Source organism: Panulirus ornatus, chromosome 6 (assembly GCF_036320965.1).
Source record: "Panulirus ornatus isolate Po-2019 chromosome 6, ASM3632096v1, whole genome shotgun sequence".
Classification (NCBI taxonomy): Eukaryota; Metazoa; Arthropoda; class Malacostraca; order Decapoda; family Palinuridae; genus Panulirus; species Panulirus ornatus.
Window position 1 is genome coordinate 2,788,180 of NC_092229.1, and position 16,032 is coordinate 2,804,211.

The 16,032-nt window shown below is 38.3% G+C and overlaps 1 protein-coding gene across 5 annotated transcripts in view; it reads right to left on the reverse strand.

The window, feature by feature from the left end:
* Positions 1 to 11,172: 11,172 nt before the first annotated feature.
* LOC139749000 (inositol polyphosphate-4-phosphatase type I A) overlaps positions 11,173 to 16,032 on the reverse strand; it is a 229,840-nt gene continuing 224,980 nt past the window's right edge. For all 5 annotated transcript variants that reach the window (XM_071662368.1, XM_071662367.1, XM_071662366.1 and 2 more), the window contains 3 exons: positions 15,331 to 15,462; positions 13,282 to 13,417; positions 11,173 to 11,448 (listed from right to left, as the gene is read on the reverse strand). In XM_071662368.1, the coding sequence (XP_071518469.1) occupies positions 11,316 to 11,448; positions 13,282 to 13,417; positions 15,331 to 15,462 (401 nt within the window). In that variant the 3' untranslated portion in view covers positions 11,173 to 11,315. The remainder of the gene's footprint in view (positions 11,449 to 13,281; positions 13,418 to 15,330; positions 15,463 to 16,032) is intronic.

Sequence of the window (16,032 nt, forward strand, 5' to 3'; positions counted from 1 at the left end):
AGAAACTATGCAGGAGATGGAAGAAAGAACTAACAATAAGGGATATGACATTGTGTGTGGAAAAGAAGATAAAAATCTGTAAAACAAAAATCAATACTGTGAAGGGGAAACTGTGTTTGGATAAGGCACCCCAGAGACTGTTTTGCAACACTGGCCCTCCTCCTCCATAAAGGACCTCTTATGGGAATCCATATCAGAGATACATAAATAGATAAGTATAGATTTTTTGCCATCTCTATCTCTGAATGATTTTTTACTTTTAACAGGTTGCATAATGATAAGTACTGTTATATTTTGCTTTTCTAGCACACACTTTAAGAAAGTTATGCTTCAAATATGAAGTGCTTGTAGTCATGATAAATGCACATTGTAGATAAATAATACATTTCAATTTATAAATCATATAAACAACTGTTTATTATTAAGCAGAGCTTTAGGTTTACATTTAGTGATCTATGGGTCATAGACATGCTCATATTTTGGCAGCACAGAGGTGATGATTTTAGAAAACAATGATTTTCAAAGAAGGGTCTGTTCAAGGTGCAAACTATTGTACATAATCTATATTATTACTGGTAACATTACACTTGACAATGCCTCTATAAGAGTCTACATCAAGAGCTTCTGAAAGTATTCTGTGATATTTCAAATGAGGCACTTCATTGAAAACTTCAGATTCTTTAATTATTCCTTAATTTGCTTTGAGGTCAGTTACATACTAAACTTAAGTGTAGTGCGAGCGAAAACTTACTATGATTTCAAAGGTAGGTGCGTTAATTATACAGGAAATTTGACACTGTGTACTAATCTACTCATTCCCAAGCATTTTCCTTTTAAAATCAAGAAACATATTTTTTTTAGTACAACCTTAAAAATCATTGCATGCACAACCAAATTTCAGTAAACCAGTGAATGCAAATACAGTTTTCAAAATGACATCATTTGAAATTTGTATGAATCTGATGATTTCATTGAATTCAAAATGATCATTTGTGTGTAAGTGTTGGTTGACATTTTAAAAGATTACTTTATTTTGATGAGATAAAAAATTTGAAATTCAAATGCATAAAAACTGAAATGAAGTTGAAAATAAGAAATCTTCTACAACTGTTTACTGTTATAATAAACTGAATAGTGTAAATTGTGATGGATCACAAGTCTATTTGGCATAAATTTTGCCACTGCAATAGAGACTTTATTTAAAGTTTATCATGTCTCATGAAGCAGCATGTATTATCTATAGTGCAGTTGAGAGAAAAGAGGGTGTGATGAAAAGTTTTGGTCACATGGAGAGAATGAGTGAGGAAAGATTGACAAAGAGAATATAAATGTGTCAGACATGGAGGGAATGATAAGAAGTGGGAGACCAAATTGGAGGTGGAAGGATGGAGCGAAAAAGATTTTGAGCGATAGGGGCCTGAACATACAGGAGGGTGAAAGGGGTGCAAGGAATAGAGTGAATTCGAACAATGTGGTATACCTGGGTCGACGTGTTGTCAATGGATTGAACCAGGGCATGTGAAGCATCTGGGGTAAACCATGGAAAGTTTTGTGGGGCCTGGATGTGGAAAGGGAGCTGTGGTTTCAGTGCATTACACATGACAGCTAGAGATTGAGTGTGAATGAATGTGGCCTTTGTTGTCTTTTCCTAGCACTACCTCACATGTGTGGGGGGGGGGGGGGTCATGTGTAGCAGGGTGGCAACAGGAATGGATGAAGGCAGCAAGTATGAATATGTACATATGTGTATATGTATATGTCAGTGTATGTATAGGTATGTATATGTGTGTGTGTGGGCATTTAAGTATATACATGTGTATTTGGGTGGGTTGAGCCAATTCTTTTGTTTGTTTCCTTGAGCTACCTCGCTAACATGCGGGAGACAGCAACTTAGTAAGATATAAAAAAAAATGATGATAAGATTCAAACACCACTGTCAATGGAAACCGTGAAACAGTACTGAATTCTGCAAAATAACAATTCATCACTATACTTTTTAGAGACTTTACAAGACTTTACAAGATAAATGCATACTTAGTTTTTTATCTAAAAGGGAGGTCACTCTGAGAGATTGCTTTAGGTTATGACACTAAACCCTTTCACTAGCCAATGATGCACGTTGCTTCACAACAACCCTCATGCTTCCCATACCACCTTGCAATGATATCTTACCTACACAGCCAAACTCCTCATATGGCATATGGCCAGATATATTTACAAAATTTCTTTTTTCTTCCACAACTTTTATAGAGAGACTGTGTACAGAATGGAAAAAGGTGAGAACAATGGAAGTAAGGGGAGTGGGGGAGGAATGGGATGTATTTAGGGAATCAGTGATGGATTGCGCAAAAGATGCTTGTGGCATGAGAAGAGTGGGAGGTGGGCTGTTTAGAAAGGGTAGTGAGTGGTGGGATGAAGAAGTAAGAGTATTAGTGAAAGAGAAGAGAGAGGCATTTGGACGATTTTTGCAGGGAAAAAATGCAATTGAGTGGGAGAAGTATAAAAGAAAGAGACAGGAGGTCAAGAGAAAGGTGCAAGAGGTGAAAAAAAGGGCAAATGAGAGTTGGGGTGAGAGACTATCAGTAAATTTTAGGGAGAATAAAAAGATGTTCTGGAAGGAGGTAAATAGGGTGCGTAAGACAAGGGAGCAAATGGGAACTTCAGTGAAGGGCGTAAATGGGGAGGTGATAACAAGTAGTGGTGATGTGAGAAGGAGATGGAATGAGTATTTTGAAGGTTTGTTGAATGTGTCTGATGACAGAGTGGCAGATATAGGGTGTTTGGGTCAAGGTGGTGTGCAAAGTGAGAGGGTTAGGGAAAATGATTTGGTAAACAGAGAAGAGGTAGTAAAAGCTTTGCGGAAGATGAAAGCCGGCAAGGCAGCAGGTTTGGATGGTATTGCAGTGGAATTTATTAAAAAAGGGGGTGACTGTATTGTTGACTGGTTGGTAAGGTTATTTAATGTATGTATGACTCATGGTGAGGTGCCTGAGGATTGGCGGAATGCGTGCATAGTGCCATTGTACAAAGGCAAAGGGGATAAGAGTGAGTGCTCAAATTACAGAGGTATAAGTTTGTTGAGTATTCCTGGTAAATTATTTTTTTTTTTTTTTTTTTTTTTTTTTTTATACTTTGTCGCTGTCTCCCGCGTTTGCGAGGTAGCGCAAGGAAACAGACGAAAGAAATGGCCCAACCCCCCCCCCCCATACACATGTACATACACACGTCCACACACGCAAATATTCATACCTACACAGCTTTCCATGGTTTACCCCAGACGCTTCACATGCCTTGATTCAATCCACTGACAGCACGTCAACCCCTGTATACCACATCGCTCCAATTCACTCTATTCCTTGCCCTCCTTTCACCCTCCTGCATGTTCAGGCCCCGATCACACAAAATCCTTTTCACTCCATCTTTCCACCTCCAATTTGGTCTCCCTCTTCTCCTCGTTCCCTCCACCTCCGACACATATATCCTCTTGGTCAATCTTTCCTCACTCATTCTCTCCATGTGCCCAAACCACTTCAAAACACCCTCTTCTGCTCTCTCAACCACGCTCTTTTTATTTCCACACATCTCTCTTACCCTTACGTTACTTACTCGATCAAACCACCTCACACCACACATTGTCCTCAAACATCTCATTTCCAGCACATCCATCCTCCTACGCACAACTCTATCCATAGCCCACGCCTCGCAACCATACAACATTGTTGGAACTACTATTCCTTCAAACATACCCATTTTTGCTTTCCGGGATAATGTTCTCGACTTCCACACATTTTTCAAGGCTCCCAAAATTTTCGCCCCCTCCCCCACCCTATGATCCACTTCCGCTTTCATGGTTCCATCCGCTGACAGATCCACTCCCAGATATCTAAAACACTTCACTTCCTCCAGCCTCTCACCATTCAAACTCACCTCCCAATTGACTTGACCCTCAACCCTACTGTACCTAATAACCTTGCTCTTATTGACATTTACTCTTAACTTTCTTCTTCCACACACTTTACCAAACTCCGTCACCAGCTTCTGCAGTTTCTCACATGAATCCGCCACCAGCGCTGTATCATCAGCGAACAACAACTGACTCACTTCCCAAGCTCTCTCATCCCCAACAGACTTCATACTTGCCCCTCTTTCCAAAACTCTTGCATTTACCTCCCTAACAACCCCATCCATAAACAAATTAAACAACCATGGAGACATCACACACCCCTGCCGCAAACCTACATTCACTGAGAACCAATCACTTTCCTCTCTTCCTACACGTACACATGCCTTACATCCTCGATAAAAACTTTTCACTGCTTCTAACAACTTTCCTCCCACACCATATATTCTTAATACCATCCACAGAGCATCTCTATCAACTCTATCATATGCCTTCTCCAGATCCATAAATGCTACATACAAATCCATTTGCTTTTCTAAGTATTTCTCACATACATTCTTCAAAGCAAACACCTGATCCACACATCCTCTACCACTTCTGAAACCACACTGCTCTTCCCCAATCTGATGCTCTGTACATGCCTTCACCCTCTCAATCAATACCCTCCCATATAATTTACCAGGAATACTCAACAAACTTATACCTCTGTAATTTGAGCACTCACTCTTATCCCCTTTGCCTTTGTACAATGGCACTATGCAAGCATTCCGCCAATCCTCAGGCACCTCACCATGAGTCATACATACATTAAATAACCTTACCAACCAGTCAACAATACAGTCACCCCCTTTTTTAATAAATTCCACTGCAATACCATCCAAACCTGCTGCCTTGCCGGCTTTCATCTTCCGCAAAGCTTTTACTACTTCTTCTCTGTTTACCAAATCATTTTCCCTAACCCTCTCACTTTGCACACCACCTCGACCCAAACACCCTATATCTGCCACTCTGTCATCAGACACATTCAACAAACCTTCAAAATACTCATTCCATCTCCTTCTCACATCACCACTACTTGTTATCACCTCCCCATTTACGCCCTTCACTGAAGTTCCCATTTGCTCCCTTGTCTTACGCACCCTATTTACCTCCTTCCAGAACATCTTTTTATTCTCCCTAAAATTTACTGATAGTCTCTCACCCCAACTCTCATTTGCCCTTTTTTTCACCTCTTGCACCTTTCTCTTGACCTCCTGTCTCTTTCTTTTATACTTCTCCCACTCAATTGCATTTTTTCCCTGCAAAAATCGTCCAAATGCCTCTCTCTTCTCTTTCACTAATACTCTTACTTCTTCATCCCACCACTCACTACCCTTTCTAAACAGCCCACCTCCCACTCTTCTCATGCCACAAGCATCTTTTGCGCAATCCATCACTGATTCCCTAAATACATCCCATTCCTCCCCCACTCCCCTTACTTCCATTGTTCTCACCTTTTTCCATTCTGTACACAGTCTCTCTTGATACTTCTTCACACAGGTCTCCTTCCCAAGCTCACTTACTCTCACCACCTTCTTCACCCCAACATTCACTCTTCTTTTCTGAAAACCCATACTAATCTTCACCTTAGCCTCCACAAGATAATGATCAGACATCCCTCCAGTTGCACCTCTCAGCACATTGACATCCAGAAGTCTCTCTTTCGCACGCCTGTCCATTAACACGTAATCCAATAACGCTCTCTGGCCATCTCTCCTACTTACATAAGTATACTTATGTATATCTCGCTTTTTAAACCAGGTATTCCCGATCATCAGTCCTTTTTCAGCACATAAATCTACAAGCTCTTCACCATTTCCATTTACAACACTGAACACCCCATGCATACCAATTATTCCCTCAACTGCCACATTACTCACCTTTGCATTCAAATCACCCATCACTATAACCCGGTCTCGTGCATCAAAACCGCTAACACACTCATTTAGCTGTTCCCAAAACACTTGCCTCTCATGATCTTTCTTCTCATGCCCAGGTGCATATGCACCAATAATCACCCACCTCTCTCCATCAACTTTCAGTTTTACCCATATTAATCGAGAATTTACTTTCTTACATTCTATGACATACTCCCACAACTCCTGTTTCAGGAGTATTGCTACTCCTTCCCTTGCTCTTGTCCTCTCACTAACCCCTGACTTCACTCCCCAGACATTTCCAAACCACTCTTCCCCTTTACCCTTGAGCTTCGTTTCACTCAGAGCCAAAACATCCAGGTTCCTTTCCTCAAACATACTACCTATCTCTCCTTTTTTCACATCTTGGTTACATCCACACACACATAAATTATATGGGAGGGTATTGATTGAGAGGGTGAAGGCATGTACAGAGCATCAGATTGGGGAAGAGCAGTGTGGTTTCAGAAGTGGTAGAGGATGTGTGGATCAGGTGTTTGCTTTGAAGAATGTATGTGAGAAATACTTAGAAAAGCAAATGGATTTGTATGTAGCATTTATGGATCTGGAGAAGGCATATGATAGAGTTGATAGAGATGCTCTGTGGAAGGTATTAAGAATATATGGTGTGGGAGGCAAGTTGTTAGAAGCAGTGAAAAGTTTTTATCGAGGATGTAAGGCGTGTGTACGTGTAGGAAGAGAGGAAAGTGATTGGTTCTCAGTGAATGTAGGTTTGCGGCAGGGGTGTGTGATGTCTCCATGGTTGTTTAATTTGTTTATGGATGGGGTTGTTAGGGAGGTAAATGCAAGAGTCTTGGAAAGAGGGGCAAGTATGAAGTCTGTTGGGGATGAGAGAGCTTGGGAAGTGAGTCAGTTGTTGTTCGCTGATGATACAGCGCTGGTGGCGGATTCATGTGAGAAACTGCAGAAGCTGGTGACTGAGTTTGGTAAAGTGTGTGGAAGAAGAAAGTTAAGAGTAAATGTGAATAAGAGCAAGGTTATTAGGTACAGTAGGGTTGAGGGTCAAGTCAATTGGGAGGTGAGTTTGAATGGAGAAAAACTGGAGGAAGTGAAGTGTTTTAGATATCTGGGAGTGGATCTGTCAGCAGATGGAACCATGGAAGCGGAAGTGGATCATAGGGTGGGGGAGGGGGCGAAAATTTTGGGAGCCTTGAAAAATGTGTGGAAGTCGAGAACATTATCCCGGAAAGCAAAAATGGGTATGTTTGAAGGAATAGTAGTTCCAACAATGTTGTATGGTTGCGAGGCGTGGGCTATGGATAGAGTTGTGCGCAGGAGGATGGATGTGCTGGAAATGAGATGTTTGAGGACAATGTGTGGTGTGAGGTGGTTTGATCGAGTAAGTAACGTAAGGGTAAGAGAGATGTGTGGAAATAAAAAGAGCGTGGTTGAGAGAGCAGAAGAGGGTGTTTTGAAATGGTTTGGGCACATGGAGAGAATGAGTGAGGAAAGATTGACCAAGAGGATATATGTGTCGGAGGTGGAGGGAACGAGGAGAAGAGGGAGACCAAATTGGAGGTGGAAAGATGGAGTGAAAAGGATTTTGTGTGATCGGGGCCTGAACATGCAGGAGGGTGAAAGGAGGGCAAGGAATAGAGTGAATTGGAGCGATGTGGTATACAGGGGTTGACGTGCTGTCAGTGGATTGAATCAAGGCATGTGAAGCGTCCGGGGTAGACCATGGAAAGCTGTGTAGGTATGTATATTTGCGTGTGTGGACGTGTGTATGTACATGTGTATGGGGGGGTTGGGCCATTTCTTTCGTCTGTTTCCTTGCGCTACCTCGCAAACGCGGGAGACAGCGACAAAGTATAAAAAAAAGAAAAAAAAAAAAATTTATAGGATTACTTTGTGTTTATATATCATGCAAAATAGTTAATTTACTGCCCTGAATGAATGAATGAATGAATGAATGAAACTGTGTTTCTATCAGTAACTGAATGTTAAAAGTAAATATGTAAAATTTCTTGTGGCAAGTTTTCCAGCATTACTGTGGAATCATTTTATGTTCAAATGTACAACAATTCACTTCTTTACTGGAAAAAATGAAAAGAAAAGAAAGAATTCTCCTCCCTCACACCAAAAACTCAGCACACAACATTGCGCTGTACGAAACTGAGGCTGTGGGACACTACCCACACAGAGACTATGTGGATTGTGGCTTAAGCTCTATCGACTCAGCTCACTGACAAGTCTTACGTCTTACATCTGTTACATCCTTCATAATGCCATAGCTTTGTTAACCAAGAAATACAAAACCTGAATCAGCTAATGAGTGGGTGAAATTTTGCATGACACAACCTGCATTATCAGTCAGCACAGGAAGGAGATTTGCATATCATGCCAGAACATATAAAAGTCAAGTGTTGAGTTTACAACACAGAGTTTCCTAATTCAGTTCTGATTAAACCACAAAAGCATATTCCTGGCTGTGAATACATTAGGGGATGAGCAAAGCAAACATAAACCAAACAATTGCAAGGATAATCACCAAACAGTGTCTGATACATGTTAGCAATGCTGTTCTACCAGTTGAATTGTAACTGGTTTTCATTCCTATTTCAGTGTGTGAATATAGCGTTTAGTGTAGTTTACACATGCATATTCAGATAAAAAACTAAGGGAAACCATGTACAGTAAGAATTTCTGACAAATGGTTGAACTGCTCATGCACTCGTTTCACTGACTGAATTCTATTTGGACTGATACTTATTCCAATCTCCGTCTCTGAATCCATTTTTTAATATATTTTATACTCTGCAATATGGGATGAATGAAAAAAATACATTGTAATTAAAACCTTATAGTGATAAAAAATCTATCACTATGTCAAAAGACTGATCCCTGCCTACAACTGTTTGCCTGTATCTGAGCCAAGTAGTCTAATCATATAAACTACTTGTGAGATGTTGAACAGGACAAAGTTTCATAACATCTAAAGTAGATAGTTTATAACCATCTGAAATGTTCAGTTAATTCACATTTCATATCTATCAAATAAGAACAGCCTTAACTAAACCTTGAGAGGTTTAATCTAAACTTTACACAAAAAAATAATGGTTAGTGGCACCTCATCAGTCTTTCTTTGGGGTCAAGATACACTTTGCCCAGATAGGGTAATGGTGCAAGGTAGTATTGATACTTTAACCAAGAAACATGAATTCTCTTGCAACACAGGCACTGATTAACAGCTGATCCTTCGTGGGGTTTAATCAAACCATCAAGATTAATATCAACTTCTCTGCCACACCTATCTAATTATGACCAGTAGTAATTTGCACATTTTCAGTTGGACCCCATTGCAGAAACATGTGATTACAAATGTCAAGCAAATTCACTGATATTTCAGAGTAGCAACAATTGCAAGTGCCATACAAATGTTGCTCATACATAATTCAAGCACCAATACTTCATCTCCATGTAGACAAGATTCAAGCTACAAACAAAATGTTGCAAGTTCCTTGATGTTCAATGTAGTTATACAAACCTTAATATTCAATGAATATGCATTTAACAAATTAATATTGAGTCAAGTGTGGATAACATAAAATCAAACAAGTACATACTGGCTCGATAGCCATCCATACATAACACTACTCAGCATTCTTGGATGGTTATCTAAACGGCTAAGAAACATCTTCACCCTACATCAGATGGAGCTACTAAAACTCTTTATAACTTTTAGACTTCGAATACCAATTTCTTAACATAATTATGAACCTTTTTTATATGGAATGGAATGTTTTTTGAACTGAAAAGCTGGATTATACCAAGTGTATGTACTTAGGTTTGGCTACCTGACCCAAAGTGAAACTTTTATAGATCCTATTAACAAATTCTGCTTACTAAAAAGGAATAATAATAATAATAATAATAATAATAATAATAATAATAATAATAATAATAATAATAAAAGAATGAATGAATAAATGAATGAGGAATGTGTGGAAGTCGAGAACATTATCTCGGAAAGCAAAAATGGGTATGTTTGAAGGAATAGTGGTTCCAACAATGTTGTATGGTTGCGAGGCGTGGACTATGGATAGAGTTGTGCGCAGGAGGATGGATGTGCTGGAAATGAGATGTTTGAGGACAATGTGTGGTGTGAGGTGGTTTGATCGAGTAAGTAACGTAAGGGTAAGAGAGATGTGTGGAAATAAAAAGAGCGTGGTTGAGAGAGCAGAAGAGGGTGTTTTGAAATGGTTTGGTCACATGGAGAGAATGAGTGAGGAAAGATTGACCAAGAGGATATATGTGTCGGAGGTGGAGGGAACGAGGAGAAGAGGGAGACCAAATTGGAGGTGGAAAGATGGAGTGAAAAAGATTCTGTGTGATCGGGGCCTGAACATGCAGGAGGGTGAAACGAGGGCAAGGAATAGAGTGAATTGGAGCGATGTGGTATACCGGGGTTGACGTGCTGTCAGTGGATTGAATCAAGGCATGTGAAGCGTCTGGGGTAAACCATGGAAAGCTGTGTAGGTATGTATATTTGCGTGTGTGGACGTATGTATATACATGTGTATGGGGGTGGGTTGGGCCATTTCTTTCGTCTGTTTCCTTGCGCTACCTCGCAAACGCAAAAAGAGACAAAAAAAAAAAAAAAAAAAAATAATAATAATAATAATAAAAATAATAATAATAATAATAATAATAATATCAATAATAATAATAATAATAATAATAATAATAATAATGATAATAATAATAATAATAATTATTCTAGAATAAAACATTTGGCTTCATATATGGATACTGTGAATCTAATTCTTCACCTGAATCTTCCTAATGAGACACTCAGTATCATAGAAAATATCTAGCAGCAGACTTTTACCACAAAACGCCTTGCAACTTCGACAATCATGACATTGTGCCTCACAGTACTCAAAATTCAATTTATATCTATGATTAAGAGTACCTTAAAGAGTAGCATATGCAAAAAATAAACATAGACAGAAAATTAATTATATCAAAAATATTCTTAAAAAGAAATTTTTCTGTAAGCATTCCCATGCTCTTAAGAAATAAAAATAAAAAAAAATTTGGCATAGAATATCCAATAAATCAGTGAATTAAATTCTAAAATGATTTACTGTCACTGACAGACCTGCACATATCAATGAAGACCAGTTATTCTACATAAATTCGGTGTTTTTCCTTCATTTAACAATCTTCTCTTTGCTTTCACAAAACTAATAGGATTACATATTTCTTCAAACCAAGCCTTTTGTAAAATAACACATTCTTTAAACTTTCTTGAGTTACTGCTGGACAGGGATTGTACTTACAACTTTAATATTTCACAATAAATTTTAATGCATAACTTCTTGTATGTTTATATGAAAGTAAAACTGATTAACTGGAATTCAATATTGGTCAAAAAATATCCATCATCAACAACTTATTGACAAACAAGTTAAACTGTACATATTTACAGTTTATTAGGTTATCTTGGATCCATATGTGCCAGAGGGAGGGCGATACTGCTGAGGAAACATCGTCAGATTAATGGCAGAAAAGGCATACTTTCGTGACCCAGTATTCTTCTGGCAATTTTCAAGTCGTGTACCTTCACTGAAATAAAAGAATTACATCAAGTTACAATGATATAGTCTCCAATGAGGTAACTCTTCACTCACAATGCAATCACAACCAGGTGAAGTCCAGTGGCACCTTAAAGTGAGCAGCACTGTGCCAAAAGGGTTAAAAATATTACATGTATGTATACAGATAAATATACAGAGAGAGAGACACACACATACAGACACACTGGAAGTAGACAGACAGATAGATAGACAGAAACATTATAAATATAAATACGGACAAAGAGAAAAAGATTTACAGACAGACAGATATAGAGAAACGGAGATACTTAAAGAGAAACAGACAGATAGAAAGATATACAGAAAGGTGCAGGTAATGAAAGACATTCTGTACTTGTCTGTATAAGAATGAATGACTAACTTTGAATTCAATATATAATTCTGAAAGGAGTACCTAATAGAGTCTAGGTTGGAAAGACAATAAAAAATGAAAATGTATCAGAAATGAATAAATGAACACAGGTACAACACAAAAATTCCAGACTGTTTCAAACCTGCACATCGCTAGATTTTCCATTTTTCTGGATTTCACAGGGTATTCAAAAAACACTTAAAAGGCCTACATTGCTATGTATTCAATAACTTTAATAAAGAGATACACAGAAAGCAACACATAAAGATACATATAATGAGCGTCAAAGTAGCTAAAGACAAAATTTTTTACTTATTTTGAAATAAATGTATAGTTCTGAAAGAGGCAACAAATGAAGTAAAGAGAATGTGGAAGGAAGGAATAAATGATCACAGATACAAGATAAAGATTCCAGAATGTTTCAAACCTGGACACCTCTAGATTTTTCCATTTTTCTGAATTTCAGAAAAGTAGTTAAAAAAACACAGTCAAAAAGTCTAACTTACTATGTACTGAATAAATATGACCTAAGCTGCCTCACAAGAATGGTAGAATACTCTTGGGTTACTTTTCTCAAACTAGGTAAATGCACAAAACTACAATATTTGTAGATTTCACAGGATTATGAAAAGTAACTCCTCAAAAATGAAATCTTATCTTGACAAAATTTTGACAAAGCTCTCTATGTTTCTGAAGTTTTCAAATCTATGGTGCCTAGATTTCTGATGTTCTACTGCACAGACAAAAATAGCATATCTAAGTCAGGTGATAGCAAGCAGGAGTATTGGATGACCACAGATATAGTCTAGGAACAGTTAGAGGGATTACAAGAGTTTGTGAAATATATGAAGATCATAATGTCTAAATGAGATTTTGGAATGCCAAATCCTAATTCATGGAATGGACTTACTCTATAAATAGACATATACTAATGGAATCTTTTGGTAACTTTGGGTAAGAAGAAAAAGAATAGAAATTATAGCTTCTTTTCTTTCTTTCAAACTATTTGCCATTTCCCGCGTTAGCGAGGTAGCGTTAAGAACAGAGGACTTTGCCTTTGAGGGAATATCCTCACCTGGCCCCCTTCTCTGTTCCTTCTTTTGGAAAATTAGAAAAAAACAAAAAAAAAAACGAGAGGGGAGGATTTCCAGCCCCACGCTCCCTCCCCTTTTAGTCGCCTTCTACGACACGCAGGGAATACGTGGGAAGTATTCTTTCTCCCCTATCCCCAGGGATAGAAATTATAGCTGTGTTACTGAATAACTCTTACTATGACTCCATGGGGGAATGCTCATATTCTCCAAAAATACTACAACATTAATAAAAAAAATTTCAACAGTATGAAGAGAATGTTCATACATGATGCTAATGAATAACAGTTTTAGAACAAAGCTAATAATGCACAGTGCACACAGATAATCAAAATATTCAGGGGGTGCACCTCTAACTTACCTTCTCATACAATTGAGAGCACGCTGAAACTCTGTTTCAGCCAAATCATACTCTGCAGCTAATATGTTAGCTTGCTCTAGTGTTGCACTCATTCCTGTGCGATCCTTACCACTTTTGCAAGAGGCAAAGCGCAGACCTAAGAACCAAAACAAACATATGAAACAAATGCAAACTTTCAAGAAAATGGGTATATTTGAAGACATAGTACTTACAATGATGTTATACGGTTGCAAGGCATAGAGTTGTATAGGGAGGGTGGGTGTGTTGGAAATAGAGTGTTTGAGGACTATGTGTGGTGTGAGGTGGTTTGATTGAGTAAGTTATGAAAGGGTTCAAGAGATGTGTGGAAACAAAAAGAGTGCAGTCAAGAGAGCAGAAGAGGGTGATGAAATGGTTTGGATATAAGGAGAGAATGAGTGAGGAAGTGGTGCAATATGGATTGATTGTTGAAAGAAATACAGTGTAAGTGAGAGATGTGGTAGCAAGCAGACTGCTTTAGATAACCAAGCACGATGTGCTCAAATGGTCTGGACATATGAGAGGATGAGTGAATAAAGAATAATTAGGAGGATCTAAGAGTCAGAATTGCAGGAAGCAAGGGCATGAGGGAAACCAAGGGGAGATGGAAGGATGGAGTAAATGAGGCTTCTGAGTATTCTGGCCTGATCAGTCAGAAGAGTCACTGGCATAAAAGGATGGAATGAGTTGGTTTGATGTGAATGGATAAAACAGGACAACTTTTTCCTAAAGAACATTTTCCACTTTCATTCCCTAAACTCTCAACTCTCTATCTTTCTTAGTGTACTGTCCACACTTAATCTTTAAACAGCAAAAATGCAAAACTAACGGATGTAGTATACCACCATGCTAACATAAATAAGACACCAAGACGTCATAGTTTCAGACAAACCACAAGTAATTCCTTACTGACCATGTAATGACCTTTCTGACCTTTCGTTACTGACTCTACATACCATTTAAACCTTTTTCAAGTCAGAAATTATAATTTTTTGACCTGTTTCATCAAGTTGGTGGGCTATTTGATTTTTCATATATAATTTTGATATTTCCCTCATAAAATGAAAGTCTAAGCCCATAAATGACAATATAATTGGGGTAAACCATGGAAAGGGCTGTGAGGCCTGGATGTGGAAAGGGAGTTGTGATCTTGGTGCATTACACATGACAGCTAGAGACTGAGTGTGAGCAAATGTGGCCTTTTTTTCTTTTTTCTTAGCACTACCTCGCTGGAGGGGAGGAATGCTATCTCATGTGTGGTGGGGATCGATGAAGACAGCAAGTATGAATATGTACATGTGTATATATATATATATGCCTGTGTATGTATATGTAAGTATGCACTGAAATGTATACATGTATACATTGAAATGTATATGCATGTATATGTGCATGTAAGGGCGTTTATGTATATACATGTGTATGTGGGTGGGTTGGGCCATTCCTCATCTGTTTCCTTGCACTACCTAGCTGACGTGGGAAACAGCGATTAAGCATAATAAATAAAATAAACTTTATTTCAATGATGAACAATCATCTTGACTTTTAGCATGAGAAGTGGCAATTCACCATTAAAAGCAACAATCACCCTAACTACCACTTCCAATGCTATAAAAGAAAGATCACACATGATCAAAATAATAGTACTTACTATCCTTTCTGGGGCTAAATATTCATTACATAGGGGAAAAGTTTAAATCCGTGCAAAATATCATAAAATCCATCATCTGTTGATATAGGCCAGAAAATCATAATTTTGAACTCATAAAAATTTGTACTCTCTCTCACCAGAAACAAACCATAAAAGCTCTTCGTCTTATCTATTCTGTGTATTCATATCAAATAAAACAAGTCTGTAACTGAGCTGCAAGTAGTATCAACACTCAAAACACCTCATACACAATTCATATTCTCTCATCATCTAAACCTTAATACCTTTAATACGTCCATAGTAATGAAAGTCATCACACTATAACTTTCCAAAATCATAAAAACATACCCAAGGCAGTACAGTACATCACTAGCCCTTACCTGCCATTGCACGACAACACTGTGCAGCCAAGTAGAGAACATTTGGGTTCTTGCTCCTTTGAGACACTACTTCAACCCCTAATTTGTCAATCAGATCCACAAGTGGTACTTCACTTCCCATGGATGGCACTCCTGGAAATTGAATTCACAAAAACTTTTTACACAGTTTCTAATAATTACATATCACTCTATTGATAAAAGAATAAGTGTTCATTTGTTTTATTTATTATACTTAATCGCTGCTTCCCACATCAGCGAGGTAGCGCCAAGAAACAGAAGAAGAATAGCCCAGCCACTCATATACACATATATATACATAAACACCCATATATGCACATATACAGACATATGAATATCAACATATACATACATACACATACACAGACATATACATATATAGACATGTACACATTTATACTTGCTTGCCTTTATCCATTCCTGTTGCTACCCCGCCATGCAGGAAATAGCATCGCTACCCCCCGCTTCAGCAAGGTAGCACCAGGAAAACAGAAAAAAAGGCCACATTCGTTCACAGTCAGTCTCTAGCAGTCATGTGTAATACACCAAAACCAAAGCTCTCTATCACATCTAGGCCCAACAAACCTTTCCATGGTTTACCCCAGAGGCTTCATATGCATGTATGGGCGTTTATAATATATATATATATATTATCCCTGGGGACTGAGTCAGAAGTGAGTCAGT